The following is a 25,061-nucleotide window of genomic DNA, read 5'->3' as shown; positions in this document are numbered from 1 at the left end:
GTACATGATGCACTTTCTCCCAGTAGTGGTTTCAGACTCAGAATACTCCTATTAGAGCTAAGAAAAATATTCTAGTCTGAGTCCAGATTTGACCTACTGGGTTCCTACAGACTTTAAAGAAAATGCCGGTTTTCTTAGTTGCAGCAAATAACTGAATTAATAGTTCTGATGTGAGCCTAACGCTTGACTCACTGTTGCATTAAGTTTGGCCTGTGAGCTGTCCTCACCTGAGATGCAGCGCTTCAGGAACCGGCTCCTGTCTGCCGCAAAGGTTCCTGTCACCCCTTTCTCATCTGTGCTGCCATCATGTGGTTATTTCAGCTACACCTGAAAAAGGACTTCAGTTTTTACTACTTGTAGAAAACTTGCTTTTAAAAATACAACTACCGATTTACTCTAACCCTTTTTCTTTTGTTAGAAAAGGGTGCCCTTTCCGCTCCCTGTCCTCCTAGTGACATAGACCTGGTCGGCTCAAGCAAAAAAGACTTAAAGGGTTGGTGGAAACAGCCACCCAAGTACTGGCATTAGTTAGAAGTGCAGACTACAAGCTCAGACCAAAGAGAGTCAGCATTTACCGAATGCTTTCTATTAATATGAGCCAGGCACTGTAATAAAGGTCAGGCGTGATTGAACTCTCTTAATCTTGGCAACAATTCTATGTCTATGAGGCAGGTACTTCTACGATCTTGAAAAGATGGGCCTACAGACTTAGAAGGACTAAATAATTGCCCAGGGTCATGAAGCTCATGATGGGCAGAGCCAGGACTCAAACCTACGCGTTCTGATTCCAGAATTTTAAACCACAGCTCCTTTGGCTATTATCAAGGCTCAATAAATGAACATAATCTAGCTGGAGAAGTTTTATATTTCATAGGCCAGGCATGTCAAGGAAGAGCCATAATACAAGCTATATTCTGAATTTAGGGCTAAGAACTGTTCTCTCCAGCAGCTCTTGTGTGATATTTTACGTAGCCTTGAAAAACAAATTGAGAAAGCTTTAGATTACTATCTTATGTTTTACAAAATTTTCAGTTCCCCAAATCACAAGTTATAAATCCCAATTCAGAAATATAATAGTAATGATATAGGTTTTGCCTTTAGTTTCAAGTTGCTTCTGGATCCCGTGTGATCTCCTGAGCTTAGCTGTGGGGCTCCAGCCAGTACTGCCATGTCACGATCAGCCCCTGAGCCCCACTCCTTAGAGGTCTGTTAAAATCACTGCCTCATATTGAGTGCTAACTGGCAATGAAAAAAAAAAGTTTAAAAGTTCCACTGGTGGACATAATCAGCCAGGGTCCACAGGCTGGAGGAATAGAGTATGGATTGGAGTGGACTTACTGTTATTGTACTATGGAACTGTTGTGATTAGTAATGGAAGAAATTGTAGCATTGATGTGGAGAAAGTGGCCGCGGTAGCTGCTGAAGGTAGGGAGAGGGAAGAAGAGATGTGATGTGGGGGCATTTTCGGGACTTGGAGTTGTCCTGGGTGGTACTGCAGGGACAGATGCTGGATATTGTATGTCTTGCCATGGCCCACTGGGTGGACTGGGAGAGAGTATAAACAATGTAAATTATAATCCATGTGGTGTAGCAGTGCTCCAAAATGTGTTCACCAAATGCAGTGAATGTGCCACAATGATGAAAGAGGTTGTTGATGTGGGAGGAGTGTGGTGAGGGGGGTGGGCGGTATATGGGAACCTCATATTTTTTTAATGTAACATTAAAAAAAAATAAGGAAGAAAAGAAGTTCCACTGTTGAGTTAGTACAGAAGTCAGGGAAATAAGCAGACTTTGTTTTTCCCCGACCCCCACCCGTGTTGTCACTCACCCTTCCCATCCTTTTCCTGTCAGCTTTCATCTGGTTCTAAGTGGCTCCAGGTAGTTCAGAGACCAGGAGAAGGTGTCTGGTCATAGCAGACAACCTGGAAAGTAGAGTGTCACTTTCCGAGACTGAAGACTGGCCGTGTTTGGGAAAGCTTCGGCCACAGTCAGTGGCGTTCTCTGTGTCACCCGTGGAGCTTATAGCCAGGATGGAAGAATATGTGTATGCTTCTCCCGAGGCTACTTAGCATTTCCAGACAAAAACACATAAAGCAACCCCTTCTAGTTTTGTAGATTGGGAGTGTTAGCCAAAGTAACTTATATTGTCCTTCAGGTAGAGGGAGAGTAGATGACATTTGAATCCTGAAGCCACGAGGGTAAATTGTCTTCCATCTGAATTGCTCCTCACGGAGCTTGGGTGTGATTGAGAATTCTTCTACCACAGGTGCTGGGGCTTTTTATCCTTTTTGCTGAGTGGATGGCCTTTATTATTTCTACCTTCAGAAAAGTCACTGGCATTCTAGGGCAGCAGCACTTTGGCCCACCATGTCCGCTTACTTTTGTGGCATAACTAGGCCAGTCTTTAGGGCAGAAGAGCTGGTTACAGGAAGGAAAAATAAAGGCAGGTGGTGAGAAGAGAAACAAGAGGTTTAACAACCTGCTTTTTTCTGATGTGTCTAAAGGAATGTCTGTTTGGAGAGGGGAGTCTGTGTTTTGCAACAGGGGTCTGTAGCTGTGCCTTTGAGAGACCTTTAAAACTCTGGCAATGCCCTCTTTTAAAGCTGACTTGGGAGAACAGGATTGCTAGCCTTTATGTGCCGACTGTCTTCATTTCCCTCCTTAGTTCAGCAGGTAACAGCATTACCTGCTGTGTACCTGGATGGATCAGTGAGTGGAAAGAACTGGCCTCTCAAAGCAGAAAGATCTCTTTGAAGTACTGGATTGACCACGTACTACTTTAGTAACTTTGGTAGAATTTTCCCATCTGGAAAATGGGGATGGTTAGTGACAATGGAAGTGAAAGATTGATTAGATAGTTCTTTAGATCCATAAGTATTTATTAAATGGCAGATACTACGCTTGGGGTGTGGCACTATTATGATGAATAATATGTACACCTTGCCTTCAAGGAGGTTATGGCTTATAAAATAGCCTGGTAGATTGGAAAGAGGAGAAATTGAAGTCAGAGAGCGTAATTAAAGCACAGAGTCTTTACTTGTGAGGCGATGAGGGCTTGGGCTATGGTGTTGGAAACAGAAAGAATGGAACATAGAGGCACATCCAACAGTATTTCAAAGAATGGATAGACAAAACCCAAAAACCCACTGAATTAGATGGTGACAGGGAGTGGGTGGAATTAAAGACACTACAAGACAACTTTCTAAAGTGTATTTTGCTATTGCTGGGTGTTATAAGAAACAGGGGTTCTGCGGTCAAGGAAATTTGGTTATTAACTGGATTACACAAGGGTAAACTGGCACCTTTATTTCAAGAATTCTCAGGCTTTAATGTGTTAGTGTGGGTCATGCATCACCAAGAAGGAGATGTAATATTCAGTGTTGCCCCAACTTTGACCAGGAAAGCCATCCATTAACTCACTTATCTGTTCATTCGTTCATTCAGTGGGCTAGGCCTAGTGCTCTGAGGAGTCTACCCTTTGGTTAATTGCTGCTGTGAAGTCCAGAAACATGGTAGAAGGACAAGCAGCTTCTAGACTGCCAGATTCACTCGTGTTGCAAATATACACCTGAGCAATCAGGGATAGAAGCAATCACGGAAGCACTGCAAGTTAATGAGGTGCATAGAGACAAAGGAATGCATTTGGGACTTATGAAAAGGAACCCATGAAGAAGATGAAAGAAGAACAGTTAAATAGAGAGCAACTTTATTTCTAATATAAAGGGTTCATTACCAATACATAGACTGAAAATAATTTTATATTGCCTTGTTTTTTCTTACTTTAACTTGTAACTTCAAATATCTATATAATAATTAACCTTTAGCTTGGGTCATGAATTAAAATTTCTTTTCCCTCTACTGCAATGTTTCTCTAAGAGATTAAGCCTCTCTTTCCTTACAGGTAATGTACAGAAGGATTCTGCAGCAGGCGGGGTTTATACAGTTTGCACAACTTCAGTTTCTGGAAGCTAAAGAGCTCTTCAGGTAATTAGAGGTGGTGGTAGCCAGACTTTCATGACAGTGTCCCTTCTTGACCCACATGTGCTGCACCCCCTGTGGTCTTCAAATTTGATGACATAATGGACAAGTGTTGCTGTGGTTAGATTATGCTTTGGATAGAAATGTTTGATATTTATAAATAGCCAATACCACCAATGCTAGTTCCTCTGCTCTTGCCCTCTCACCCTTAGTCGTAGTTTAACTGATGTATAGTGTGAAAGGGTTGAGGGGCACGTTTCGTAGTTCTATGAAGGAAGGTTTAGGGCATCAAGACTGTTTAGAGCCAGAAGTGAATTTGATAACGTATGAAGGATTCCTAGGAAAATATTACTGTCCACTCTTGCTTTTCTCCAGAGATTTAACAAGAAGATACTAGTTTTTAAAAAAGAGCGGGGCTTCGGGAAGACCTCTATTTTTAAATGGTATATTCCTGGTTAGCTCTTTTTGAAAGTTGGTGTTCTTTTATGGCAGTCCCGTCCGGTAGTATCATTAGTCCTGTAAGTGTAGATAGCTCTTGGATGGGTTCTCTCCCCTCTACTTTCTCTGTCCGTCTCTCTCTCGGGAAAGGGACCTCTAGGGACATAAGAAGCCCGTGCTTGTTTCACATGCATGCTTTGTCTTCACATCCTGCTTTTCCCTATTGCCCTTGCCTCCAAGGCTGGGTGCTCAGAGAGGCAAGAGCTGTTTATATGCTTGCTCGTCACATCTTGCAGAAGATGAAGTTAAACCTGCTGTAATCGTCTTTCAATATTCCACTAAAACATTGTCTATAGAATGAATTTTCAAAATGTCTCTCTAACAGACTCTGTACAATTTAGAGCCATCTAAAAAAGCCTCAGACTAGATTATTTACATAGAAGTAACCACAGGAGCAGAATGCCTCTCGGAAGCATGCTGTCCACTTCCCCTTCTATGAGATGTTTGCATTTTGGTCCAGGCATGCATGTATATCCACTGTGACTGATTTCTTCCTCTTTAAAAAATTGTTTGTAGAGGACACAGACTTCTGAATAAAGAAGTGATCACTTGTTGAATAATGATGTCCTATATAACTTTTACACAAACTCCTTGGGCTGCTTTCAGCTGCTCCTTGAAAGATCAGCAGCTTTGGGGTTGAAATAGATTCTTTACCTCTTTGGTTCTTTTTCTGGAAGATCTTGTATTATCACTGCAATGTTGAAGCCTTCCTCACTTGGTTAATGAGTGTACCCTAATACATTTTCACTTTCTGGTGGGTTAATTTGAAACAATAGGTAAATGGCCATAGATGCATTCCTAGAAAAGTTCCCTGCTTTTGCAAAGAGTAATAGGGCTTGCCAGTCTTTAATGCAAGGTTCTGATGCTTCTATAGGTCAACCTCTAAGTAGTTTAACTTTAACTGGACTGCTATTCAGCTTTTGTCAAAAGTATGACAGAAAATAGGTGTTTGAACAAGTTACTCCTAAGACAAGGATGATTCCACTTTGCTTTCTTATACTTGTGACAGACATTGCTAATAAGTCATGCTTTTTTCATTGAGCTGGGACATATGCTCAAACTCCTCTATCCACGATTATAGGCCCAAACTTCAGCTAACCGTGGTTGGTACCTAAGATAAAACCTGTTTGCCATCCATGTCATGGAAACATATGCTCTGTGTCTGTCCCTCTAGATATGGCACAGCCTATCCTCTCTTTGTATCCAGTTAGGCTCAGCAGTTCTTTCCTTCAGTAGATCTTGCCTAAGCATCAATGATAGGACCTCTGCTTTTATGGTGTCCAGATATGAACTTGGAAGACAGACATTAACCATCATACAGAATAGATTCTACTTTGCAGTCTTTGTGGAGTGCTATGGGAACACTGTAGGATGGGGGTTAGCTCTGCTGGGGGAAGAATCTTCCTTCAAAGGATTTGTCCTGATCCTTAAGTGATGAATGCAGAAGTTTCCCAAGCAAAGAATCATGTGTTAAGCCAAGGTTTCTTGCCTGCAGCACTATTGACATTTTGGGCCAGATAACTCATATTGTGGATGCTATTATATGCATTGTTAAGTATTTAGAGCATCCCTATCCTCTGCCCACTAGATGCCATAGCAATCAAAAGATTAGGAAGAGCATTAAATGCCATGCTAAGAGGACTGAAATTATTCTGTGGGTTGTTTAGAACCAAAGAAGGTCAGGAGAGGGTGAGGGTGTAAAGAGTGGCATGGAAAGAAAGGAGACCAGGGGCAGAGAGCCAGCTAGAAGGCTTCTGCAGTAGAATGGAGGAGAGATGACTAGAGCTTGCACCAGGGCAGATGCACTGAACACCATGGGGAGCGTAGCTCCCAGGCCTCCCCCCGAGGTCCCATTCACTGTGGCTGCAGAGGGTCCTTGGAGCTGTTTCCTCTATAGGTTCCCACCGGTGGGTCTGATAATCGGCCAGGGCTGCGATCCACAACTAGGTGATGCCATTAACTGTTGCCATTGTAGACAAGAAGAGCGAGCTGGAGGGGAGCAAGGGACACACCATGGATTAGAGATGAGCCGTCACTGAACACTCACGAGGTGTATTAGTCAGCCAAAAGGGTATTGGTGCAAAGTACCAGGAATCTGTTAGCTTTTATAAAGGGGATTTATTTGGGGTAAAAGCTTACAGGTGGACAAGAGTCCAACTCAGGGTTGCTTTCTCACCAAAGTCAGTTGCCATGTGCTGAAGCAGGATGGCAGGCGATCTCTGCTGGTCTCTCTGGTCTTTCGGGCCTTCTCAGCTGCTCAGCTGCTGTGTTCTGTTCAGCTGCAAACCATCAGGCAAATGGCTCATCTCTCTTCTTAGGGCTTTAGTTGTTTGAGTCTTTCTGTCACGTGGCAGGACCAAAAGGACCAAGTTCTCTCCTCTTCCATGTCTTCTTGAGTGAATGTCCATTTATATCAGTCCACCAAGGGGATAGGGACTCAATCTGAGTCACTCCTTACTGATGTGGTCAAATCAAAGCCCTAATCTTAACAGGTAATTTAATCAAGACATGTCAGCGAAATCTAATGCATTTAAAGGGTATCACACCCAGAATAATAAATTTACAAACATAATCTCCTTTTTTGGGTGTTCATAAATAATCTCAAACTGCCACGTTAGGTTAGGACACTTTTGCACTGACCATCCAGGTTGCATGCTAATGTTATTCTCAGAAATTCTGTTTTAAGAGTCACTATAAAAATGACCACACAAATGCTCCCACGTCTTCTATTGTAACATCACTGGTGAGGAAGTCTTAAGGTATGACCTTTTAAAGTCCCTTATTTATGGACCATTCAACAAAACTGTTTTTAATTTAGTGCCAGGAAAGACACTGGTCAGAAGAGCTAGAGTGCTGCTTGATCAGAAATGATGCCTTCTTATCATTTGTGCTCCTTTTCTTGTACCTTTGTTTCCAGGAAGGTCAGTGTTAAATCTGATGTTCAAATCATATTAGATGTTTTAGTGTTCCACTTAAACAGCCTTTTTGGGTATGTATCTTTTACCACAGTCCCCTCTGTTGTTTTTTTGGAGTCAGATGGTGGCACACATTTCAATAGTGCTTTGCTGCACGGGCAAACTGGGACGCCACTTTGATGTGCTTACCCAGATAGCCAGCTCACTGCTACTAAGGTGTGCGTATCTGCACATGCCTCCAGTGTTGTTTTGTGTGCCTATGTGTACTCTTTCTCTCTTTTTGCTTCATTTAGTTTGCCACTGTAATTGCAGAAGCGGCCAGCTTGATGTCCGGGAGCTGATCTCTCTCTACCCCTTCCTGTTGCCCACCTCCTCTTCATTCACACGGTCTCACCCTCCTCTTCATGAGTATGCAGACCTGAACCAGCTGACCCAGGGGGACCAGGAAAAGATGACCAAGTGTAAACGGTTCCTCATGAGCTACCTGAATGAAGTCCGCAGCACCGAGGTAGCAAACGGCTACAAGGAAGACATTGACACGGCCTTGCTCAAGCTATATGCAGAGGCTGACCACGAGAGTCTGCTGGACCTCCTGGTCACCGAGAACTTCTGTCTGCTGACGGACAGCGCTGCCTGGCTAGAGAAACACAAAAAGTGAGTGTGCCTTCCCGGACGTGGCCAGAGGTTCATGCCTGGCCCTGCCCCACCCGATGCTAACGTCCTTTGCTAGGGAGAGTCGTGAGGCTCACTCAGCCAGTGTGATGTGCAAGTTCCCAAAAATTTTGAGTGACTGCCATGAAATCCTAATGACAGTAGGAGCAGAGTGCTCCTTAAATTTTATCACTCTAAGCACGATCTGCAGGCCAATTTGGGTCTTGGAGAGCATTGGCTCTCATGCCCCTTCTTTCATGATAGATAAGACCGTTTGGAACTAGTGATAGGCTTTGTCAGTAAATGAATGATTTGTGAGTTTCCTCCTTATTCAAGCTAGGATTCCCTTACAGAAGAAACAACATGTATGTTGGTAAACTTAATCCTGCACTTTCGTCATTGATAACCAAAGTGAATAGGTAGATATGTAGAGAAATAGATGAAAAGGGAGAATTTCTGCATCCCGTTGGATAAAGGTTATGGTTTGGAATTATGCCTTCCTTATATATGTGACTTTGTAGGTGCCCCCAACCCATTGCTGTGTATCAGTAAATACTGACTGACTTGATTAAGGCTGGCAGCTTCCTTATCTTGGGCAAGTAATCAAGTAGTATAAGCATTTGAGGCCTCAGTTTTTTCATCATTAAAAATAAGAGGGTTTGGGTGATCTCTCAGTTTCCTTTAAGCAGTAAGATTTTTTTGTCTGTGGTTTTTGTTATGTATTTGAAAAGGGCAAAAATACTATGAAATCCATGGAGACCCCAGGACGACTCTGCTAGATTCTGTTGGGTACCCCAAGACGACACAGGCGTGCACTTGGCCTCTGCTTGGGTAGGCTCTCTTGGCAGCTCCTCGCAGTGGCTGGTGTGTGCAAAGGAATGACAGAGCCAGAAAACAGTCTTTTGCCTCACACCTCGGGATGGGAGGCTCTGGCCAGTCAGCATGACGTTCCGTAAGGTTAAAGAGAAGAGTGCCAGTCTTCAGTATCTTGAGAGTTTACTCTTGAAGGGGAAAAAACCAACCACCGAAGACCCGGGGTCAGCTAACTCAGTTCCCAGCTGGGGAGGGGGAGGAGGAAGGCCAGGTGCGTGGCACACCTGCAGAGTTTGGGGAGGAGGAGAACAGCTCCGTGCCCAGACAGTGCCAATGTGATTGCTAATCTTTTCAGGTTAGAAATGAGGAAATTGAGGGTTGGAGAAGTTAATCTACTTGCTGAAGGTCACACAGCTCATAATAATGGAGCCTAAATGGAAACTCAGATCCTTGAACCCTAGATGCCCTCCCCAGGGCCCTCGCTGACTTTCTGTTCTCTGCGATGCTGGGATAGCCTTGTCATTCATTGCTATTGTTTGCATTCCAAGCCCATACCCCTTTCAGCAGCAGCTCAGACAGCGTACCTTTCGAACACTATTTAACACCTCATGATGGGTTAATGTTAACTGAGGAGATATGAAATTATATTAACATTTGAAACAAATTGTAAAGCAGTTCCATATATGATTTTCCATGGCTTTATATAGTTTTATTTTTCAGCATATCTTAGACTTGACTATGATCCTTTTTAGAAATTGATAGGGCATAAATTATCAGTATATAAATAAACAAAATTTAATTATCAGTTAAGTAAATAAACAGAAACAAGGATCCCTAATTTGTGGTTGGACTGAATTGAATCTGAATACCCAGGACCAGGATGAGTGGGTGTCCCTGTGTGGTGTTGCCACCATCCACGGTGGGAGGGAATGTGCACTTTTTTTTTGCAATATACGTACAACATACAATTTCCCATTTTACACTTTCAAGTATACAAGTACCCATTATATTTAATTGGTTTTAATTATAATTAATTGCACTAGATGTGGTATATAGTTACAATTAGTTACATTTACATTGTTATGCCACAATCATCTCCATGTATTACCAAAACTTTCCTGTCACCCCAACAGAAACTCTCTACTCATTAAACATTGACTTTTCATTCACCATCCTACCTCCCCTGGTTACCTGTAATCTGCTTTCTATCTCTATGAATTTGCTTATTCTAGATATTTTGTATGAGTGAAATCATACAATATCTGTCCTTTTGTGTCTGGCTTATTTCACTGAACATGATGTCTTCAGGGTTCATTCATGTTATAACATGTATCAGAACTTCATTCGTTTTTTTTAATTAAAAAATTTATTGAAGTATATCATTCATACATGAACATATATAAACAGTAGGTATAGAGTAAAAGTTGTGAATTTACAAAACAAACATGCCTACATTCCTTTTTATGGCTGAGTATTTTCCATTGTGTGTGTGTGTGTTTATGCATTCATCTGTTGAGGACACTTGGGTTGCTTCTGCCTTTTTATTATTGTGACTAATGCTACTCTGAACATTGGTGTACCAGTATCTGAGTCCCTGCTTTTAGTTCTCTTTGGTATATATATGTATATATATGTGTACACACACACACACACACACACCTAGAAGTGGAATTGCAGGTCATATGTTAATTCTATACTTAATGTTCTTAGGAAACCCCAAACTCTTTTCCACAACAGCTGCATCATTTTACATTCCCACCAATCAACAAAGTACAAGATTTCTTTTCTCTGCATCCTCACCAACATTTATGTTCCTTTTTTAAAAAATAGCCATTCTAGAGAGTATGAAATAATATCTCATTGTGGTATTGATGTTCATTTCCCTAATAGCTAATGATTTTGCATGTCTTTTCATGTGCTTAATTGGCCATTTGTGTATCTTCTTTGGAGAAATGTCTATTCAAGTACTTTGCCCAATTTAAATTAGGTGATTTGTCTTTTTGTTGTTGAGTGGTAGGAGTTCTTAATATATGAGAGTGTCTACTACAAAGTTGTTTTCTTTCAGATATTTTGCTCTTGGATTGCTCTATCATTATAATAATCAAGATGCTGCTGCACTTCAGGTTAGTTCAAAAGCATTTTAACATTATTTATAAATTAGTATCACTTAACTTAGTAATAATACTTTTAAAAAGTCACATATTGATACTCCAATTTTAATTTTTGCCTGATCTACAACCTTTTTTATGGAACAATAATACTGTTTTAGAAAGTCAATTCCTAGAAAATTGGTGGCCAGGAGTTTTTCAGCCATACTTTCGGTTCCACCCTCTTCAAGTATCTGGGTGTGACTTAGCTCCAGGTCTCACCCTCCGAGCACATTGGGGTGATGGCCACACTTTGCCCAGTCTCTGGGGGACAGTCTCAACCTCTTAGTGCAGTGAGGAGGCGGCAGCAATTCTCCCTAAACTCTGGCACACAGACCCAACCCCTCAGAGCAACGGGGTGGTGACCTAACCCTTCCCAGCCTATGGGGAATGCGTCCACACTCTGTAGCCTGGAGTGGCCAAACTCTTCCCACACAGTGGGTTGGGACATCCACCCTCTTCAAATGCCAGGAGCAAACTCACCCTCTCTGCACACATGGGTTCCCTCTCTCGGTCCCAGGAGATGTCTTAAGTCCAGATCACAGTTTCCATAGTTTTCCTCTTGAAGCTGTTTTCCTTCAGTTTCTCCCTTTCCCGTCCCTTTTAGTCCAAACTGACAGTGATTTTGTTCATACAAGTCTTGTAAAAAGCTTGTTGGTATGAAATAGTGTTGTAAGCTGTCAGACAGTAAGACTTACCACAAGTCCTTCCTGAATAACTGCTTTTCCAATCCTGATTTATAAGTTCCAAGTTTATAAAAGTCCTCACATGGGGCGCTATCCTCTGGGGGCCTGTTTTCCAGAAGCTTGGAATTTCCCAAATCATCACTCTCTGGTTTCTTTATACCTAGCAATTCAACTCTCAGCTTATCTCTTTCCTCTAGCATTTTTCTGTAAGCTGCAAGGAGAAGCCAAGCTGCATTCTCCGCATTTAATTTTGAAATTTCCTCAGCTAAATGTCCAATCTGAACATTTTTGAATTCTGCCTTCCATCTAACATCAGGACTCAATTCTGCCAAGTTTTCTGCAGCTTTAAAACAAGGATTGCCTTTCCTCCAGTTTCCAATAACTCATTCGTCATTTCCATCTAAGGCCTTATCAGAAGTCTTTTTAGCATCCATATTTCTACAACAGTCTCTAGGCCTTTTCTATCAAGCATCTAAATTCCTCCAAAAAAATACCCCTTACCCATTTATAAAACTGTTCCAGCATTTTTAGTACTTGCAGGCAGCACAAACCCCATTTCCGGTACCAATTTCTATATTAGTTTGCCAAAGAGCTGCCAGTGCAAAGTATCAGAAACGTGTTGGCTTTTAGAAAGGGTATATATTTGGGGTAAAAGCTTACAGTTAAGGCTGTAAAAAACCCAATTCATGGCACCATAACAGGTACTATCTCACCCGAGTCAGCTGCCATGCATTAAAGCAATGTGGCCGGCAAACTCTGCCTGATCTCTGCCTTCCCCTCCAGCTGATCTGTCTCCTGGAGCTCAGCTGAGGGAAACCAGGCATAGGGCTTATCTCTTACCGGGCCTCTTCTCTCAGGCTTGGCTGCTCCGCTTTCTTCCCAATTTTAGCTGCAAGTTATCAGGCAAATGGCTGACCTCTCCCTGAGGCCTCAGCCATTTGAGATTCTCATTTTTGTCACATGGCAGGATCACAAATGGCAGACCTCTCCTTTCCAGTGTTTCTCCATTTTTTATTGGACCCAGCAAGAGGAAGACTTGACCTGAGTCACATCTCACTGACATAGTCCATTTGAAAAGGTTGCTCACTCCCACAGGAGTGGACCAGCCCACAAACATAATCTTTCTCTTCTAGGAATTCATAATATAATTTCAAACTGTCACACAGAGTAGGCATTTTCTAATATATAAAGTGCAACACTTGACAATCACAGAGTTTGAAAGACTCCAAACTCAAGAATTCCTGTGATGGAGAAGGTAGAAACACAGCATAGATGATGGTTGTAGGTGAATTTCTTCTATGTCAAGATATTGTCAGGGATTGTAATTTGTTTAATTCACGATGAATACTTTTCATACACTTAACCTCTACCCCAAAATTTTATTTACTGTTTGTATTTCTGTGATAGCATAAAAAAAAAAGGCAAAGAACTTGGTATTTTACTTTTCAATTTCTAGGACCATGTTTTATTTTCTCTTAAAACAATAAAATTTATTTAAGTGTTTAAATTTTTCCTACCACTTTTAAATTTTAAAATACCAAGTAAATGAAGATAATGCTCTTTTCTAAGCTAATTCTCCAAGTCATCTAACTTTCTATTCTTTTTTGACTTTTATTCCTTTCTAGTTATGGGTGAACATTGTGAATGGAGATATTCACGACGCCACGCGCTCAGACCTTTATGACTACGTCGTTGATTTCCTTACCTACTGCTTAGACCAAGAACTAGTGTGGAAGTATGCCGATTGGGTATTACAGAAAAGTGAGGAGGTTTGTGCTCCATAAGTGCATTCTTTTGGGGGCTGATAAAACAAGTAAACGAGCAAACAAAAACTTAATTTTAGGTTGGGAAAAATCTACCTTTCAACCTCTTTCTTTCTTCCCCTTGAACCATTTGAATTCTGGCTCTTAGCGGGGTGTCTGCATTTCATTGCTCCTGAAGCATATACTTTTCAGTGACCTCTGAGACAGGTCACTTGTATAGAAGAGCATGGTGCAGTCACTTGGTTAGCATCTTCTTACAAACATGTGTTTTTTAAATCACCCTTTGTTAGCTGATGCAAAGTACCAGAAATCTGTTGGCTTTGATAAAGGGTATTTATTTGGGGTAGAAGCTTACAGTCACAAGACCCTAAAGAGTCCAACTCAAGGTACCATAAGAGGTCCTTGCTCACCCAAAGTCATTTGCCACATGTTGAAGCAAGATGGCGGGCAGTGTCTATGAGGGTTCAGCTTTCCTTCTTCCTCTTAAGGCTCTGTGGTCCCAGCTTCTTCCGATCTCAGCTGTAGGCTGGCATAAGGCTCATCTCACTCCCTGGGGCTCATCTCTTTCCAGGCTCAGCTGCTCTGATCTCTTCATAAGGTCAGCTGTAGACTCTCAGGCTCGTCTATCTTCCCAGGACCTCTGCCGTGTCTAATGGACCTCTACCATGTCTAATGGAGCTTTCTCTCTTTCCTCACATATCTGCTTCTCTGTGTGTCTATTTCTGTGTGAGAGCCTATTTTATCAGCCCAAGGGGGCTAGGACTCAATGCTGAGTTGCACTCTAATGATGTGCTTGAATCAAAGCCCTAATCTTAATTTAATCAGAAGTCTCTGCTGAATCTAATACAAAGGATATCATGCCCAGAGAAACAGACCAGTTGACAAACATAATCAATATCTCTTTTTGGAATTCATAAATAATATCAAACTTCCACACACCCCTAAATGATGCCTGGTACTTTGTTTTCTATGTGCTGCAGTGGGATAAGATTGTTGCCCAGCAGGGTTTGGTCCTTAGAAGTAGAGAGCTCCAAGGCCTGGACCCTGCTTCCACCACCCCCGACCTGGGCGTTGTGGCCTGAGGGGCAGGGAAGCTGTGACAGGGCTCGGCTCATCTTGGAAGCAGAGAAAGAATGGCAGTGAAAAAGCAACTGTTAGCTGGAGGTTGTAGGGGAGCCAGCCTACTCAGGACAGAGGAGTACAATCCTCAGTGAAGCTCCAAAGGTGACCAGAAAAAAGATAAAGATTCCCTGCCATTACAAAAGTATCATTTCATTGGCTCCCCTTGGAGAGACAAAATAGCTTTCCGGGGCTAAACCTTTGCCTTAAATGTAGAAAGTCTGAGTCTTGTGGCCGCCCTTCTAGAGTTCGAGTGTGTTCTCCAAGGCGCTGTCCTAACAGGGGAGATGGAAAGTCAGAGCCCTCATGCTCACACACAGCGCAGGGCAGATCTGAGAGAGGCGAAAGGTTTCGGTTCTTCTCTTGGTGCTAACACATGACAGCTAACATCTACTGAGTTCTCCGAGCCAGATGATGGACCAGGCACTTTTAAATGTCACGATGCCCACAGGAGGAGGGCAGTATGTACAGAGGAAGAAACCGAGGCTCAGAGAGGATAAGAAACTTTCCCAAGGTCATGTATTAATAATAGTCGGTAGAGCCGAGACATAAATCCAGGCTTCTAGAACCCAAAATTCATATTCGAAACAGCTTTGCTGTCTTTCTCTTGCTGGGTATTTTGTGGTGGGCGTGTGTGAGAGAGCATGCATACACAAGTTGTAAGAGAGGTGCAGCATGGATTTACTTCTTTACCACCCCCACTTAGAATTTCTTGGAAGACTGGAATTGCACTAGTATGTTCTAGTTGATGAGCATGGGAAGATAGCCTGGAAACTTGTTCAGGGACTGAAGATGCAAATCTCAGATAATCCACAATGGAGATAATCAATGTTCCAAAAATTGAGAGTCTACTATACGACTTTTCAGTCTTTTTACTTACTTTCACTTACTATTCAGCAAGTAACTATCCTCGTTTTTGGATAATCTTTGCATTAAAAAGTTACTGTTCCTTGGGTTTTCAAAAAGCTGCTATCAGTAAGTGCTTCATTCTTTAGTTTCCAGCTCTTTTAATAAAAATCCAGAGGGACTTACAAGGAGGGTTACAGAATTTGACTGCCTCTTTCATCTTCGCTCAGAGCTCTTTTGTCTTTGTTAAGGCCTGGTGCTTGATGTTTTTCTCTATCACTGTGTGTATTTGTGTGTGTGTGTTTTTTTTTTTTTTTCAGGAGGTACCAGGGATTGAACCCAACCACTGAGCTACACCCGCTCCCTATCACTGTATTTTTAATTTTGATTTTACCCAAAATGCGCAATGAGTTAAATGAAAATGGTGACTTCGAAAAGCATAATAACTAAATTGTTACTCTTATTTCAGGTTGGAGTTCAAGTTTTCACCAAGAGATCTTTGGATGAACAGCAGAAGAATAGTTTTAATCCCAACGATATTATCAGTTGCCTTAAAAAATACCCTAAAGCCCTTGTTAAGTATCTGGAACATCTAGTTATAGACAGAAGACTGCAGGTGAGTACTTCAGCACCTTAGACTGAAGTGTAGGCCGTAATGCCACAGGAGTAATTTAAGAGATGGATTTAGCCTATAAAACTTTTTGGCAAATGGTCTGATTTAATGTTTTATGTTCCACGGGTGCTCGGTCTGTACTTGCTGACGTTCTGGGGGGAGAACTTGAAGCTTGATGAAAGAGAACCGGACGAATGAGTAGCTTTTGTTGTCACCCTTCATCACATCTCCACTCAGCTTATATTTTTCTTCTCTATTCCTTCTTTCTTTATTTTGCTTTAAGGAAATGAGAGAAGCTGCCTCTTTTTTGTAGAATATCTAAGTCCTATGGCCTTTACTTCTTAAACTGAGAGTCCTTAAGAAATACCCCCCCCCCCCCCCCCGATTTTAAACTCATCTTTATGTTGGGATTTCTGGGAGGTTTTCGAAGCGTTAGATGTACTCGGGCTACTGGACCTCGAGCATCTGCCTCGTGGATCCTCAGCCCAGACCTGCCCTCTGAGGGGGTGCGATTGGCGAGATCCCTGGGGGCGCTTTCTGTCCGCAAATGCTGTTGAATTCCTCCTTTTCTGCAGAAGGAAGAGTTTCACACGCACTTAGCGCTCCTGTACCTGGACGAGGTGCTGCAGCAGAGAGCCGGTGCCGACGGCAAGGGCGCAGAAGTCACGGAGACACAGGCCAAGCTCCGCAGCCTGCTCCAGAAGTCCGACCTATACAGAGTCCACTTTCTGATTGGTGAGGAAGATTTCCCTGTTCTCTCCATTTATAAATTTCTGCCAAAGAAGGGAGCAGAGACAAGCATGTTTGCAGAGTCACTTCTTTGGATCTCTTGGGTTGAACCCCTGACCCTCTGTTGACACACAGCCAGCCCTCACGGGTATCTCCTGCCTCCACCCTCTAGAAATGGATCGTGACCCTTCCAATTGATGGCATAAATGCTGTCCTGGTAGATTTTGGCAGTCTGGGTATTTATTGAGCAGATCTTCATTTAAATGGATTTATTCAGTTTTGAAACACTGGTATCATAGTTTCTTTGGATGAATCCAGTTTGAGTCCAGTATTTGATCTGTGGCACTGACAGCTGGCCACGGCGCCCCCGCTGCCCACTCTTGGGCTGCATGAGGCTCAGAGCCTCTAGAGCCTAAGCCAGAGGAGGGCAGCAGAGACATTCTCCGCACCGCTCAGGAGTGTGGAGACCACAGGTCTGTGTTGTTATGGCAGCGGCACAGTGCTTGCACCTGGCGGAATGAACTGGTTTCTTGCTGTCTTTGACATCACAGAATTTCCAGCCTTGTACTTACTGGGATTAGTAACCTGCCTTTCTTGGACACCATTTAACACCATCCTTTGGCCACTGAACTGTCAACCACACATAGGTAAAAATGCTTAGCATGCGTTACGGCACTTAATTTCCACAAAAACCCTCTGAAGTAAGTCTTTTTACCTGCCCTTTTACAGGAGAGTAAATTAAAGCTTAGAGAGCTTCCCTGATTTGACCCAGGACACACAGCAGTAGAGCCAGAACTTGCACTTGGGTTGAGTGTTTCACACGAACAGCAAATTCTTACTCTGGCTTGCAGGTGCACCAGGGCTGACATTCAGCTGCAGCGTTCCCTCACCCTCGGCGGCCGCTCACAGCCAGGGCCTGTGCTGCTGGGTTGGTGCCCATGCTATGCTGGTTGACAAATAGTTTTGAGTATCACCTCCGGTTTATATCATACTTTATGCTTTATAGAAAGTCATGCAAGTCACAAATCTGTTGGTCATTGTTTTCATTCAGTGAACTTTTTAAAGCCTGTATAGTCTGTCAGACTAATCACATGGAGGCTATAAAGATGCATGAGACCTGGATTTTGTCCCCAAGAGACCCGTAGTGTAATGGAAACGCAGATAAGGGCTGGGAGAACTTTCGCACTGTGCCGAGGGAGCAGCGAGCCATCCCTCGGGGTGGAGGGTTCAGGGAGAGCCCCTAGGAGAGTTACTGCTTGAATGGTCATTAAGGTTTGCAGGGGGAGTCTGTAGAAAATGGGGTTTCCCCAGGCCCTGAGGGAAGAGCACTAAAAACTCAAAGACTGACTTGCCCACTTCCTTAGTTAGGTAATGGGGGGTGGGGTCCACCAGCCAGGGGTTTCCTGCCCAGCCTACTCAATCAGACCAAATGCAAATGAGGTCCTAGATGTGAAAAGCGTAATCACTCCATAAGTGCAAAATCATATCATTATCTCTTCTTTTTTTTTTTTTTCAAAGATTTATTTTTTATGTATTTTTCTCCCCTCCCCCCCTCCCCCCCGAGTTGTCTGCTCTCCGTGTCTATTCTCTGTGTGTTCTTCTGGTCCTGTGACTGCTTCTATCCTTATCAGCGGCACCGGGAATCTGTGTTTTTTTTTTGTTGCGTCATCTTATTGTGTCAGCTCTCCGTGTGTACGGCACCATTCCTGGGCAGGCTACACTTTCTTTCGCACTGGGTGGGTCTCCTTACAGGGCACACTCCTTGTATGTGGGGCTCCCCTACACGGGGAACACCCCTGCGTGGCACAGCACTCCTTGCACGCATCAGCACTGCACATGGGCCAGCTCCACACGGGTCAAGGAGGCCCGGGGTTTGACCTCCCATGTGGTAGACGGACGCCCTAACCATTGGGCCCAGTCCACTTCCCGCATTATCTCTTCTTAAAGATCGTTGTGCCTCCCCCAGTGCCTTACATATGGCAGCCTCTCAGGATGATTCTGGGGTGCCATAAGAGGGCAACAGGATGCCCACTATTGCTCCTGTGGCCTGCCCTGGGTAACATATACCATGGAGCCCTTTGCTGCAAGTCGAGTGGTGTCTGGCATGTGCATTGGGTCCAAGGGGTGGGTGGGAGGCCCCCCGCAGCCAAGGTTTAGCTGCAGAATGCCTATAATTTGAGCAGTAACCCTGGCCTGTAAAATAAGACTTGTCCTCAGAGTATCGCTTTGCAGTTGGAAGAGACCTTATGTTATATTCCTATTTCACAGATGAGGCAGGAAGCCAAGTGAGGCAGCCAGCTTAGGACAAGAGGCAGCCAGCTTAGGACAGGGCTGGGCAGGACTCACTGCCTATAGCCGGGCAGCTCCCTTTGCAGGAGAAACAAGAGAAAACCTTTAGAATAGCATAGCTATTTGCTTTTAACAATATGGTGCATATTCCATTCAGAGAAGTCTTTTTAAACTGGATAGAGGTGTTCAGCACACTTGTGGGGGTGGGGGCCGGGAAAGGGTGGTACTTGTCTGGATTGAAGTGAATTGAAGTGAATATAGTAGCCTTCTGCTTTACGGAAAAGATAAGCACACTGGAAAAGTCATTAGCTGGAGGCCTGCTGTTGTGGAGCTTTTTGAGATCATGGATTTATTTTATTCATTTTCTAAGCGGTGGGGAAAAGACTTCTTCTGAGATCTGGCCGACCTGTCAGTGGAGTGTGTATTCTGTTCTACTTGCGAATGCCCTGGTCAAAGCCTGAAAACACAAGGAAGCCTGACGTAGGTGCGGTGTTGAGCAGTGTCCAGGTGGCCCACTTTCCTTTGCCTTTCCTTAAGAAGAGGGAGCACACCGCCTGGCACGCTGAGCGCGGGTCTTCCTTGGCTCTTCTAAATAGCGAGTTCTGTTTCCCAGATAAAATCCAGGGCGCCGGCCTGCACATGGAGCGCGCCATCCTGCACGGGAAGCTGGAGGAGCACGAGAAAGCCCTGCACATCCTGGTCCACGAGCTGAAGGACTTCTCAGCGGCTGAGGACTACTGCCTGTGGCGCTCCGAGGGCCGCGACGGCCCCTACCGGCAGCGGCTCTTCCACGCGCTGCTTGCCATTTACCTCCCCGCCGGCCCCTCCGACCACGATCTCGTCGTGGCTGCCGTGGACCTGCTGAACCACCACGCCCCCGAGTTTGACGCAGCCCAGGTGCTGCAGCTGCTGCCCGACACCTGGTCCGTGCAGCTGCTCTGCCCCTTCCTGACGGGAGCCATGAGGGACAGCACGCACACCATGAGGATGACTCAGGTGGCTCTGGGCCTGGCCAAGTCCGAAAACCTCCTCTACAAATACGACAAGGTGAGCTGACCTTCGCCCGAAGGTAGCTTTTGCTTCTGGAACGTCGGTCAGTTGTTTTTTCCGTGACATTACCAGTTCAGACAGGGGATTCTCCTCATGTAGATGCTGAGGCCTGTGTGGGCAGAGCCAGGGCTGGGCTGACCCACTGGTGTAGGTTTTCTCTGCTTTTAAACATGGGAGACAAAGGGAGGGGTGTGGGGAAGGCTAAGAGCAGGTCACGCCACCATCACAGCTGACCCGTCCCGAGTGGACCCTGCCGGTCGCTCGTCCAGGCACATTACGGGTGGGGTATCATTCCGTTGTCACCGTTTCATGTGCTGTCCACTGCTGCTGGCTCCGTTTCACAGAAGAGGAGCCTGAGGCACAGAGCAGCCAGGTGACTGCATGGAGGAGGCAGGCGGGCGACCCAGGCCAATTCACAGCTCCACGTTCTTGATCTCTAAGCTGCTCTCCCCCTCTGGAGACTTCTTTCTTGTGAGACCCACGTTCCAGCTGTTCGCAGAGTGATCTTTCCACAGTGGGAATCTGATCACGGCACTCTCCCGCTGAAAGCCTCCACTGGCTCTCCGCTCCCCGCCTCATCTGGCCCATCCTTCTCCATCCCCTGCTACTTCCCAGCAGGAATCCTTGCTTCAGCTGCAGGGCACCTCCCGGGCGCGGCCTGCCCTTTCATACCTCCTTGGCCTCCTAACACCGTTGGCGCAGCCTGAAGTAGCTCACTGTTTCCTTTTGGGCCTGGTGGATGCCTTCTGGCAACCCAGCCTACACGTGTCTTCCTTTGTGAAACCACCTCATCCCACATAAGCCAAGTTCACCACCGTCTCTTTGGCCTACCCATCTACGGCATGCCTGTATTCAGAACTTTCTCCCTCTATTAGGAGATTCTGGCTGCCTCGGCCCCTGGGGCTGAGCCCATCATATCGAAGGCATTTAATGTTTGCTGAACGACTGATGCACATAAGGAGTGCAGTTTGAACTCACACAGCTGCTACTCAGTCCTGCCAGTAGACTGACTTGCTGGGTTTACCTGGAGAGGAGGACTGTTGGAGTTACATCACTTTTTTGTTAGTTTCCTTTAAGGAAATGAAATTGTTGCCTAGATTTATGAGGTGTCTGTGATTATTATCTCCATTTCCCAGAAAAGGATTGTGCCACTAATTACCCATGTGACTTTGACTAAGTCCTTCTACGCGTGTATTGCTTTTCTTGTCTGCAAAGAAGAGGACCAAAGAATTAGGTGATTTATAACAGGCCTTGCTTAAAAATACCAGTGCTCAGAGAAGGATTGAGAAAAGATCTTGGATAAAGATTTAAACAGTATCTGACTTGACCAGGCAAGCAGTAATTACTTTTGTTTTTTTGTTGTTTTTTTTTAAAGAGGCAATGTAGCTTTTTCATTCCTCTGGTGACAAAAGATGGTTTTGTTTACTCTCACTTCCAAATAACCTATTACATTGTTTCAAGAAGTTGATATTAACTCTGTCTTCAAAGTGACAATAACCCATGTAGTAAATGAGTGTCACCTTTGCCAAACTGGAAAACAGATCGTTACCGTGTAACCATTTGTGACAAACTTCTTGGTCTTTTGCAGATGAAGCTAAAGGGAAGCTCAATTCGGCTCTCCGACAAAAAGCTGTGCCAGATGTGCCAAAATCCCTTCGGTGAGCCTGTGTTTGTAAGATACCCAAATGGTGGTCTCGTCCACACCCACTGTGCTGCAAGCAGACACACAAACCCGAACTCGCCCAGCCCTGGCAGTCGGACCTGAAAGGTAGCCACGTGACCATGCGAGGTGAATTCCTCCTCCTTCACCAAGCTCGCTGGGTGCAGAGAGCAGAAAGCAGCTGCTCTGCATGGCGGCCGAGACGCAGGGATGTCACCCTTCAGTCAGTGTGAAACAGGGCCTCTGCTGCTGAGCACTTTATACAGGAATGTAAATGGAAAATCCCGTAAAATACCGAAAAGAGACGTTCAAAGACTAACTTGTCCAGGTACATGGTAATCAAAAAACATCTACTCTGAAAGAAAAATGAGCCTTTCCTGTGCTATCCAGACAAATCAGACTCCCTGCCCTCACACCCCTAGACCTCTAGACCCACATTTGCACTGAAAACATTTTGCTTCCACGTGGCACAGAGATGCAGCCCTTGCTCCCCCAGGTGGCTGGCCAGGGCGCAGAGCCCTGAGGGAGGCAGGCCCTATCCAGTTTTGGGGACTATTTAGTGGGCACTACCTTTGCCCTTAGAAATGGCCAACTTTGTGAAGGCGTTTTTTTCTTTCTTCCCACTCATCTCTCCACCCCAAAAAGATTCTGCCTTGTTCACACAAGCACTCACTTGGGGATAAACATGTATGCTTTCGCTGCACAGCCAGCAAAGACCTATTAGAAACTGGTAACGCCTCCAAGAAAGAAGTTGCTTTCACCAATTCGAAGATTAGCTGCATAAGCAGGAAAAATATGGTGGCAGAGAACCCAGTAGTACGTTCCCTTGCAGTCACATCGTTCTGCTGATGTGAAACTCCATAATTAACACGTCCAAGACTTTCATTTGGACTTATATCACATTTGTATTTTTTCTCTTGTTTAGAAACTCATCTCATATTTGTTGGGGATATTTTTTCTTGATAACATATACCTCTTATTCAATACTTGGGAAAGTAAAAGGGAAATATTGATGAGCACAAACTGAAATTTATTTCCACGAGAGGCCAGTTTTAACCTCACACACTTAGCAGGTCAGGCACTTGGTGAAAGCTGCCTTTACACCCACAGACGTCCCCGTTGCCGATGGGCGTGTCCGCACGCTCTGACATGGAAATGTGCGTAGGCTGCCTTACCTCATGTACTCGACGTGCCTGCACTGAAGTTTACCAACACGGAAAAGAGCCTCCCGTTCATAACAGATTGGGAATTCACTTTGTGTTTCTGTATAACACTGCTGATAACCCGAAGCTCTTGTTATTTCACTGCCCTCTTTTCAACTTGTGATTATTAACTCTACTAGGAACCTACGGCAATGAAATTATGTCCTACCATAACCCTTGGAAAAAAGCTTTGGCTTGACTATGTGACAGGAGAGGACCCTGGGAAACCCCCTCCCTTCATCAGCCTGAGCCTTACCAAGGTGGGGGGAGGAGCTCTCTCCCCATTCTTTAAAAAATGCTTCCTGAACTAATAATGGTATTTTGCCCTTACGTGGTTTTAAGGGGGTCAAGAAGCAAAGCGTCAATGCGTTGTTTGGGGGAATTGGCACCATTCTTTCCCAACTATGTCTCAATTATCTCAAGAATAAATGAATAAGGAATTCTCCTTGTAGGCAACCATGTGCTGTGTGAATCGATATGAACTTGAAGGCTGGTCATGAGTTCTACATCGTGGGTGGCTGTTAGGGAGTGGTCATACCAAGGCAGGCATTAGCTTTCCAGCTTGTGAATTTGAGTTTAGTTCCTCAAAGATCAAGGTGCTAGTATGTGCAGCATTGTACTTGGAAAGCACTGTTTCTCTGTGCACACACAAAAGCTGGGAAAAGCCGGTGGTTGCTCAGTCCTGACTTGAGGATGCTTTTTCCTTTGAGCATTGGTCAATAATGTGAACTGTTCGCTATCCTTTAGAATGACGGGCACTAGAGTTGAACAGTTTTCCATCTCTAGTGAATCATTTAACACAAGCAGAATTCGGTAACAATGTACAGACTTATCTCATGTTAAAAACCATGCCTTGCTCTAACCTTTCTCTAACTCCCACAAGGCCCTTTCCTCAAATAATATTTTTAAAAAGAAATACATAGTTCTTTCCAATGGACCTGCTGTTTTTTGACTGTGCCATTGAAGAAAGCAATTGGAACCATCACTCAGCCCTTTGTGTCCTCATTAGTTTCAGCATAACCATTCTAGTTAAAACAGCATGAACTCCACTTGGTTTACATTAATATTCTATGGGCAATAATACTCGGTTTTATGAACTGTTTATCTGCTGTGCCTATCAAGTATTAATGTAAAAGTGTCGCGTAGGCCCGTGGAGCATTGAGCCTGGGCTCAGCTGAAAAGCTCATGCTGAAGAGCCTTATCAAATGTGCTGACTTCCAGAATGGAGGCAGGCACAGGTGGCTGCTTTTTGCTTGCTCTCCTCTGGAAACCTTTGTCCTTGTGCTTTAGCCTTCATTCCTAATTGAGTCCCTGACACATAAAATGTACAAATGTAAACTTGTTGATTTTATTAAAACTTCTTTTAATTCTTTGTTCTTTCTGGTTTTTGTTTTTTTTTTTTTTTAATAAAGATGACCTCGGTGGAGTAATGATTTCCACTGACTTGGTACGTAGTCCAAGGAGTGGTCTAACATAGTCATCATCTCAGTTCCTCCCAGCACCTGCAGAGGACTTGCGCTGGTGTCCTTTAAATTCTTGGTTACTGCTTTACTGAATTTTAACCTGCTCACTTCTGAATTAATTTACGGCATATTCTTAGCTGCTCCTTGACATCAAATTAATCATGCACTGAAGAAATTTAACAGATTTTTGGTTACTTCTTACGTACCTTTTAACCAAATGCTCTTCAACAAGCATGCTGCCCTTGGATTTCTAACCTCGCACCTATGCAAGGAATGTCAGTCTTTTTTCATCTCACCTCTTAAATTTTACTTTATCCCTTGGTACCTTGTTCATAGCAGCTCTTTAAGAAATCCTTGTTGAATAGCTTTCACAGTACTTTCACATCTTTCATTCCAAGCATTGTACTAGTTTTGAGAAAAAGGTATGTTAATGCGAATGACACCCTTTTCTGCATGCCAGTAAGGCTGGGTAAATCCCAAATATCTGTCACAGAACAGCACCTTTTATGTTCTTTTAAAATTTCTGTATCTTTGATATCCTAAGATCCATTAGCATATTAGAGATTAAAACAAGGGAGGGGATTTTAAACTTATAAAACTGGTGAGGAGGAGATTATGGACTCACTAATGAAGAATATT

The 25,061-nt window shown here is 44.0% G+C and overlaps 1 protein-coding gene across 5 annotated transcripts in view; it reads left to right on the top strand.

Annotated features, from left to right (window-relative positions):
- Window positions 1–24,336, top strand: part of TGFBRAP1 (transforming growth factor beta receptor associated protein 1) — an 85,706-nt gene extending 61,370 nt beyond the window's left edge. For all 5 annotated transcript variants that reach the window (XM_058278272.1, XM_058278270.2, XM_058278271.2 and 2 more), the window contains 8 exons: window positions 3,902–3,984; window positions 7,704–8,045; window positions 10,921–10,978; window positions 13,314–13,457; window positions 15,886–16,032; window positions 16,605–16,764; window positions 19,661–20,094; window positions 21,686–24,336. In XM_058278272.1, coding sequence (XP_058134255.1) covers window positions 3,902–3,984; window positions 7,704–8,045; window positions 10,921–10,978; window positions 13,314–13,457; window positions 15,886–16,032; window positions 16,605–16,764; window positions 19,661–20,094; window positions 21,686–21,862 — 1,545 coding nt within the window. In that variant the 3' untranslated portion in view covers window positions 21,863–24,336. The remainder of the gene's footprint in view (window positions 1–3,901; window positions 3,985–7,703; window positions 8,046–10,920; window positions 10,979–13,313; window positions 13,458–15,885; window positions 16,033–16,604; window positions 16,765–19,660; window positions 20,095–21,685) is intronic.
- The last annotated feature ends 725 nt before the right edge of the window (window positions 24,337–25,061 follow it).

This window comes from Dasypus novemcinctus, chromosome 17 (genome assembly GCF_030445035.2).
Source record: "Dasypus novemcinctus isolate mDasNov1 chromosome 17, mDasNov1.1.hap2, whole genome shotgun sequence".
Taxonomy (NCBI): Eukaryota; Metazoa; Chordata; class Mammalia; order Cingulata; family Dasypodidae; genus Dasypus; species Dasypus novemcinctus.
Note: the sequence above shows the minus strand (reverse complement) of the source record. Positions and strands in the feature narration are given on the sequence as shown.